General features: G+C 66.5%; 1 protein-coding gene across 2 annotated transcripts in view; it reads right to left on the minus strand.

The window, feature by feature from the left end:
• Positions 1–5,299, minus strand: part of LOC142025132 (antigen-presenting glycoprotein CD1d-like) — a 7,505-nt gene extending 2,206 nt beyond the window's left edge. Inside the window, exons 1-4 of one of the 2 annotated variants that reach the window (XM_075017665.1) lie at positions 4,875–5,299; positions 4,448–4,705; positions 3,114–3,395; positions 806–1,102 (exon numbers count right to left, since the gene is read on the minus strand). In XM_075017665.1, the coding sequence (XP_074873766.1) occupies positions 806–1,102; positions 3,114–3,395; positions 4,448–4,705; positions 4,875–4,923 (886 nt within the window). In that variant the 5' untranslated portion in view covers positions 4,924–5,299. The remainder of the gene's footprint in view (positions 1–805; positions 1,103–3,113; positions 3,396–4,447; positions 4,706–4,874) is intronic. The other variant, XM_075017666.1, reaches the window with a different exon arrangement.
• Between the last annotated feature and the right edge of the window lie 3,287 nt (positions 5,300–8,586).

The following is an 8,586-nucleotide window of genomic DNA, read 5'->3' on the forward strand; positions in this document are numbered from 1 at the left end:
CGCCCCATCCCGGTGCCCCCACCCACCCCCGCCCCCTCTGCCTCCCAGCGCCCCATCCCGGTGCCCCCACCCACCCCCGCCCCCTCTGCCTCCCATCCCGGTGCCCCCACCCACCCCCGCCCCCTCTGCCTCCCATCCCGGTGCCCCCACCCACCCCCAACCCCTCTGCCTGCCAGCGCCCCCATCCCGGTGCCCCCACCCACCCCCGCCCCCTCTGCCTCCCAGCGCCCCATCCGGGTGCCCCCACCCACCCCCGCCCCCTCTGCCTGCCAGCGCCCCATCCCAGTGCCCCCACCCACCCCACCCCCTCTGCCTCCCATCGCCCCATCCCGGTGCCCCCACCCCCCCCACCCCCTCTGCCTGCCAGCGCCCCCATCCCGGTGCCCCCACCCACCCCCGCCCCCTCTGCCTCCCAGCGCCCCCTCCCGGTGCCCCCACCCACCCCCGCCCCCTCTGCCTCCCAGCGCCCCATCCCGGTGCCCCTACCCACCCCCGCCCCCTCTGCCTCCCTGTGCCCCCCTCCCGGTGCCCCCACCCACCCCCGCCCCCTCTGCCTCCCTGTGCCCCCCTCCCGGTGCCCCCACCCACCCCCGCCCCCTCTGCCTCCCTGTGCCCCCCTCCCGGTGCCCCCACCCACCCCCGCCCCCTCTGCCTCCCTGTGCCCCCCTCCCAGTGCCCGCACCCACCCCCGCCCCCTCTGCCTCCCAGCGCCCCATCCTGGTGCCCCCACCCACCCCCGCCCCCTCTGCCTCCCAGCGCCCCATCCCTGTGCTCTGCCCACCCCTGCCCAGGGCCATGCACCTACCCCAGGGGATCAGGAGGCCGCGGGGCCCCAGGCTGCTGTGCTCCACCCGGCAGGCGTAGCGGTGCCCGGCGCCCGGCCCCACGGCCAGGGAGCTGCGCAGCTGGTAGGTCTGGTCGGCGTTGGGCAGGATCCCGCTGGAGTCCAGCCGCCGGCCCGGCCCCACCTCCTCCCCGTCCTGCAGCCAGGCCACGCGGATGGGCCGGGGGTAGAACCCGCTGACCCGGCAAACCAGCAGGAACAGCACCAGGGGATCGGCGGGGGGAGGCGCTCGGGCGAACACCACGGCCACCGGCCGCTCTGAGACGGGGAGAGGGGCCGGCTCAGCCTGAGCCTCAGGGGCTCCCTAGCCCAGCCCAGCTCCACTGCCGGGGGCAGGCCTGGCCTCTGCTGCCCTGGCCGGAGCCCGGTTCTACCCCCTGCGCACCGACAGCCAGGGGATCCCCCTTCGCTCCCTGTGCTGTGCTGTATGGCTGGGAACGGCTGCCGCGCGCCACCCCAGCCACAGCTGCATTTGCACAGCTACCCTGGGGTCCTGTACCCATCGTCCCCACCCCCAGAGGGGCTCAGCACCGGGGGAGGGATCCCTGCACTGACAGGCCCCTGCCCCACCCCAGAGGTGGCTGCTCTCAGCAGGGGGTGATGGATCCCTGCACTGACATGCCCCTGCCCCACCCCAGAGGTGGCTGCTCTCAGCAGGGGGTGATGGATTCCTGCTCTGACAGGACCCTGCCCCACCCCAGAGGTGGCTGCTCTCAGCAGGGGGTGAAGCATCCCTGGACTGACAGGACCCTGCTCCCCCCCAGAGGTGGCTGCATTTCCGCTCTGGTGAGGGATTCTGAAACTAACAGCTGCCGTGTCTCACCCCAGAGGTAGCTGCAGCTCAGTCCCAGGTTAGGAACCCCTGTGCCCACATCCGCTGGCACCCCGTAGAGGTGGCTAGATCCCAGCAAGGAGGAAGTGAGGTCTGTAAGGACAAGGCCTTTCTCTCTAGCCATGTGGTAAGGCCTAACTGAGAGAGCAGCTGCTGTTAGCTGCAAAGCTGGCAGGGTCATCCTCCCACTCCATCTAAAGGCCACGAAAGCGTTGCAACCCTGCGGTCAGGAGACCCTATCCCACCAGTCCCCCTCGCCACTGCCGACAGCTCCTGCTGGGCCAAGAGTCCTCCCCTAGCCAGAGGCCTGGTGCAGACACATCTGGGTGGTAACGAGTCTCTGACTGGCGTCTTTAACTATTGCCTCAAGCCATTTGCTGTGGGGCTGCGCTCAGCCCTGCCCCACAGACACGGAGGTCTGGCTTGTAGCACAGGCCCTGGGGGCAGGTCAGGTAAAGAAAAGCCTCCGGTGCCCTTCCTTCTGGATTGCTCCCTTGCTGGCCCAGTGGCGTGAATGAGGCGTGAATGGGAAGGCGGGAGACCAGGGCCTCGGGGTGTGGAGCAGGTGGGACCCAGCCCGGTGAGAAGAACAATGGAGCCGGGGCAGGGGCCCCTTGAAAGAAGACTGGACACATGGAGGCCTTGGGAGTCACCAGCGAGGGCCGCCTGTGGAAGCACCACCCAGGAGAAGGTGCTCAATGCATATTCATAAGACTGCTCTCCCCGGCTATGCATATGCATGAGCCGGCTAGCTGGGGGCCTGCATCTGGCACGGGGACCTGGGGCTTTCTCCTGTCAGCCCTGGAGCACCGAGCCCTTCCCCCCCCAGCTCACCTGGCGGGTCGGGGAGCAGCGACTGTCACAGCAAGAAGACAGGAGTGTGCATGTGTGTTAGTGAGTGTGTGTGTTAGTGTTTGTGTGTATGTGTTAGTGAGTGTGAGAATGCGTGCTAGTGAATGTGAATGAGTGTGCATGTGTGTTGGAGAGCGTGTGTTTGTGTGTTAGTGAGTGTGTGACAGTGCATGTGTGTGAGTGAGTGTGAATGAGTGCGTGTGTTGGTGAGTGTCTGCTTGTGTGTTAGTGTGAGAGTGAGTGTGTGTGAGTGACTGTGAATGAGTGCGTGTGTTGGTGAGCGTGTGTGTTTGTGTGTTAGTGTGTGTGAGAGAGTGCGTGTGTGTGTGTGAGTGTGAATGAGTGCGTGTGTTGGTGAGCGTGCATGTGTTTGTGTGTTAGTGAGTGTGTGAGTGCATGTGTGTGAGTGAGTGTGAATGAGTGCGTGTGTTGGTGAGCGTGCGTGTGTTTGTGTGTTAGTGAGTGTGTGAGAGTGCATGTGTGTGAATGAGTGCGTGTTGGTGAGCGTGCGTGTGTTTGTGTGTTAGTGAGCGTGCGCGAGCACGTGTGTGTTGGGGGGGGACGACAGCGTTCTGGGCCCCTCACCTTGCCTCCCCAGCACCATCGCCCCGGCCTGCATGAAGCTCTTAATCTCGCCCACGCAGGTGCCTCGCAGCAGGAACTGGACGGCCGCCAGGATGCTCTTTTCGCCGTTGAGGATGTCCCGGGCGCGGAGCACCACCGGGTCCCGCTGCCGAGCGACCCAAGTGCCGGTGGCCACCTCGAGGCCCATGGCCGGCCGCCCGTCCAGCGCAGCCTCGCAGAACCCCCGGGCGGTGCCGTTGGGCTGCAGCTCGCAGCCGATGGAGGCCTGGACGACAAAGGGGTCTGGGAAGAGAGGCAGGGGGTGAGGCCGGGCGGCCGGCCCCAGGGCTGGGCCTGGCTGGCTCCAGGGCAGGGGCCTGTTCCCTCTGCGTCCCACAGAGCCCCCGAGTTGTGGTCCCAGCTCAGTGCGGTGGGAATCGGAATCCCCCTCTGGGGGAAGCTGGTACCAGTCAGCCCAAGGGCCAGGACTGTCTCCCCGGCCCCCACCCGCTCGGCCAGTGTGGTGAGCGTGTCAGGTCTCAGCTCCCGGCTGGCTGGGAGGATTGTTCCCTGCCAGGGACTTGCCGGAGTGGCCGCAGGCTGCCGATTTTGCCACGTACCAGAGCTCGGGGGAGCTGCGCCGGCCACAGAGATGGAGCAGCAGGGACAGGCTGCCCAAGCCCGGCCCCCAAACAGCCACCCGCCAACCGGCCCAGCCCCAGCCGGCTGCGGGGGTGTCCGGCCCCCATGCTCTGCGTGCCTGGCAGCCGGGCCCAGCCCCTGGGGCTGCTGTGGGGAGTCCTGTCTCCTCCCAGTAGCCACAGAGCAGCTTCCTTCACCCCAAACTGGCCCCACCCCCTGACCCCGACCCCCAGCCAGAGTCCCCACACTCCTGCGCCCCACCCCTCTGCGCCAGCCTGGAGCCTCCCACACTATGAACCCCTTAACCCCCCCCGTGAATGTTCTTGTGGGCACCAATAGGGCGGTGACATGTCGCACGGCATCTCCGTGTCGCACGGCATCTCCATGTCACACATCATCCCCATGTCGCACAGCCTCTCCGTGTCACACATCATCCCCGTGTCGCACGGCCTCTCCGTGTCACACACCATCCCTGTGTCACACGGCCTCTCCGTGTCACACATCATCCCCGTGTCGCACGGCATCTCTGTGTCACACATCATCCCCGTGTCGCACGGCCTCTCCGTGTCACACATCATCCCCGTGTCGCATGGCCTTTCCGTGTCACACATCATCCCCGTGTCGCACAGCATCTCCGTGTCACACACCATCCCCGTGTCGCACGGCATCTCCAGGGGGCCCGGGCCAGCTCCGTCCAACAGCTGCGTACTCACAGCGCTCTGGTGTCTCCTTCATCACTATGTTCGCCAGCCTCATGAAGTTGGCCAGGTAACGATGGAGCAGGGCCTCCAAGTCCTGCCACTGCTTGGGGGTCAGCCCCTCGCGGGCCCAGGGCTGCAGGAAGCGGATGGGGCAGGTGCTGCAGCTCATGGTGTGGGTCTCCAGGTCGCCCAGCAGGGCCAGCCCCTCCATGGTCATGGTGCTGGCGTTGTGGAAGACAATGGTCGGGAGAAGCCGCAGGGAGACAGACCCTGGGGAGAGGAGGGGAGGCTGCAGGCGGGGCAGGACACAGGCAGCGAATCTCTGCTGGCATCCCCTGCCAACCACCACCGGGCCTCCCCTCCCCTCCGCGTACGCCCCCAGCCCCAGCATGGGGCTGCCCCCCCAGCACACATGGCAGCCACAGGGGTCCCCACTTACCCACCAGGGCCCCCCACGCCCAGGGCAGGAGCAGCAGCAGGAGCAGCATCTGGCAGGGGAAGGGGCGCAGGTCAGTGGGGCGAGGGACCCGGGCTCACCCACAGGCTGTAGGTTCCTCACCAGGCTGGGAACCGCTGCCCACTTCTGCTTTCCTCTGCCTTGTGCGGCTCTGCGCCCACGGCTGCCAGCCCAGCCAATCAGGCTGCGGGAGTCGGGGCACGGAGGCGGCGCGGGGGGTGGCTCCCTGCTCAGGGTGGCACCTGGCTGGCGTGGGAGCGCTGTGGAGACAGCGCGTCCCCGGGGCTGCAGCGGGGGGCCAGAGCTCCTGCACCCAGGCCCCCATCCCCTTCCCAGGTGCACATGGCCGAGCGGGGAGCATGAGAGCCCAGAGCCCAGTGGGGCCGGGGCCACACTCCTCCTGACCCAGCCACACAGACCCCCAGGTACAACTCGTCCAGCCCCAGGGCCCAGCCCGGTGTTGGGCCCCAGAAGTGGTGAGAGGCGATCGCTCCGCCACAGCCCCCCGCCCGGGCTCCCAGCCCCCGCCCGGTGCCCCCCGTCTCGGCTCGGCTCGGCAGTGCTGCTGGGAGACAGCGGTCGCCGGTCGGCAGTGAGGGTTGAAACCTGCCACCAGCCCGGTGTTGGGCCCCAGAAGTGGTGAGAGGCGATCTCTCCACCACAGCCCCCCACCCGGTGCCCCCCTGCGGGGTGCCCCCCGCCTCGGCTACCAGCCCCCGCCCGGTGCCCCCCGTCTGGGCTCCCAGCCCCCGCCCGGTGCCCCCCACCTGTGCTCCCAGCCCCCGCCTGGTGCCCCCCGTCTGGGCTCGGCTCGGCTCGGCAGTGCTGCTGGGAGACAGCGGTCGCCGGTCGGCAGTGAGGGTTGAAACCTGCCACCAGCCCGGTGTTGGGCCCCAGAAGTGGTGAGAGGCGATCTCTCCGCCACAGCCCCCCACCCGGTGCCCCCCTGCGGGGTGCCCCCCGCCTCGGCTCCCAGCCCCCGCCCGGTGCCCCCCGTCTGGGCTGGGCTCGGCTCGGCTCGGCAGTGCTGCTGGGAGACAGCGGTCGCCGGTCGGCAGTGAGGGTTGAAACCTGCCACCAGCCCGGTGTTGGGCCCCAGAAGTGGTGAGAGGCGATCTCTCCGCCACAGCCCCCCACCCGGTGCCCCCCTGCGGGGTGCCCCCCGCCTCGGCTCCCAGCCCCCGCCCGGTGCCCCCCGTCTGGGCTCGGCTCGGCTCGGCTCGGCAGTGCTGCTGGGAGACAGCGGTCGCCGGTCGGCAGTGGGGGTTGAAATCTGCCGCCAGCCCAGTGTTGGGCCCCAGAAGTGGTGAGAGGCGATCTCTCCGCCACAGCCCCCCACCCGGTGCCCCCCGCCCGGTGCCCCCCGCCTGGGCTCCCAGCCCCCGCCCGGTGCCCCCCGTCTGGGCTCGGCTCGGCTCGGCAGTGCTGCTGGGAGACAGCGGTCGCCGGTCGGCAGTGAGGGTTGAAACCTGCCACCAGCCCGGTGTTGGGCCCCAGAAGTGGTGAGAGGCGATCTCTCCACCACAGCCCCCCACCCGGTGCCCCCCGCCCGGTGCCCCCCACCTGGGCTCGGCTCGGCTCGGCTTGGCAGTGCTGCTGGGAGACAGCGGTCGCCGGTCAGCAGTGGGGGTTGAAACCTGCTGCCAGCCCCCGGCCGTCCACCCATTTGTGAGCAGCCCTGGGGGTCCTAGTGAGGGAAGCTCAGGGCGAAGGTGATAATACTGCTCACGTCTGTCAAGAGCACACGGGAGTGTGCATCTGAATGGGTGTGTAAGAGAGATGGGCCTCACACACGCCGCGTTTTGATGGGCAAATTATCCTGTGGGTCGTTACCGCCAGCCCCCACTCGAACCACTGTGACGCATCAGGAAAGACCTCCCGCCCACCCCAAATCAGGCTGCCACCCTCCAGCAAGGCCTCGGTGACAGGCCTGTTCTCTCCGCCAGACAACCTCCCAACCTCCCGAGGAGCCTCACTACCAGCCTCAGGCTACGCCCCAAAAATACCAGCCCTGGAACTGCTCCTTGCAACAAGCCCCCTGCCAGCGCGGTCAGTGTGTCTCTTCTGGAGAGCCCATCGCTGGAGCTAACCAGGGTAATTACAGAATCGGGCACATTCTCCTGTTCCTCAGCTAACGCCGAGAGATACCAGCAACGCCCGCGCCCCACGTGTATGGGGCAGCCTGCACCCACTCGTGGCCAGAGAATGACTGGACCCGAAATGCTCCAGAGACACAAACCTGCCAGCCAGGGCTTTACGGGCGTGGGCTGTGCTGGTGAGGACCTCAGCGTTTGTGCGCCGAAGGAAAGAGAGGAACAGCCTGTGATGGGGGGGGCAGTGCATGGGTGAGACCCAGGCTGGATGTGGGAGACAAGCAGAGCAGCTCCCAGCGGCTAAGGATGACCCTGGGGCTACAACCTAGGCTGGCAGGTAACATGTGATGGGGTTCCAGGGTCCCCCAGGCTCTGCACCCTGTCCGCAGGCAGGAGAGTCTCTCACTGGCAGGAGAACAGCGGGTTTATTAGCCGACAGGACACAGCATCGTACAGAGGAGTCAGTGCAGCAGGCAGAGACAGCCAGTCCAATTCATGTTGGGGAGAGGAGGCCCCAAGGGGCCCCCAGAGCCGGGGCCTGGCCCCCTCCTTTGTCTCTCTCTCCCTCAGCCCAGACTCACTGCTTCCAACTCCCCGTTCCAATTCAAACCCCTCAGGCTCCACCTCCTCCTTTGTTTGCAGTACAAAGGTGTTAGCTGGTCATTAAGGTTACCCTTAGCAGGAGCCCCACACCCTCTGTGAGCCACTCACACACACACAGGTATCCCCCACTCCATCACACCCCATCACACAGCCGGCTGCGGAGGGCGTGCTCAGCACTCACATTCGTGTTCAAGTTGGACACATTAACACCAGGTCTGAGCAGGGACAGTGATTACCTGGCCCTTTACAAGGGCTCCGTCACCCCCTTAGATGTTTGGCCGACCACTCACTGCCCCCCACCCCCAGCCCTGCTCGCTGATTTCCCAGTGACGGGAACCGTTCTGCTCCTTTGTCAAGCTTGAGAACGGTTTCTGGAGCGCTGCGCTTCACGGCTGGCGTCGGTGCTGGCCGGGCTGGAGAGCTGGGTCTGCCCACCAAAGCTCACAGAATCATAGAATCATAGAACACTAGGACCGGAAGGGGCCTCGAGAGGCCGTCGAGTCCAGTCCCCTGCCCCGACAGCAGGACCGACCACTCTCCACACCACCCCTGATAGGCATCTGTCTAATCTGTTCTTAAATATCTCCAGCGAGGGAGATTCCACAACCTCCCATGGCAACTTATTCCAGTCCTTGACTTGACTCATCACCTTGTCAGTTCTTTCCTTAGCCTTTGACGTGCCGCACGACTGCTGCCTCGTTCTGATAGAAAACAGACTAACACGGCCACCTCTCTGCTACTACGTGGGTGTGCGTACGGGCCGGCCAAGCTTGAACTGACATGGGTGTGAGCAGGGGCAGCTGACCTCAGATTACAGGTGGGTGTGAGTACGGGGCAGCTGATCTCCGGTTGCCTGTGGGTGTGAGTATGGGGCAGCTGACCTCGGATTGCAGGTGGGTGTAAATAAGGGCGGCTGACCTCGGGTTGCACATGGGTGTGAATACAGGGTGGGCTGACCTCGGGTTGCACATGGGGGTGAATAAGGGCGGCTGATCTCG

The sequence above is a fragment of the Carettochelys insculpta genome, chromosome 22 (genome assembly GCF_033958435.1).
Source record: "Carettochelys insculpta isolate YL-2023 chromosome 22, ASM3395843v1, whole genome shotgun sequence".
In the NCBI taxonomy this organism is placed as follows: Eukaryota; Metazoa; Chordata; order Testudines; family Carettochelyidae; genus Carettochelys; species Carettochelys insculpta.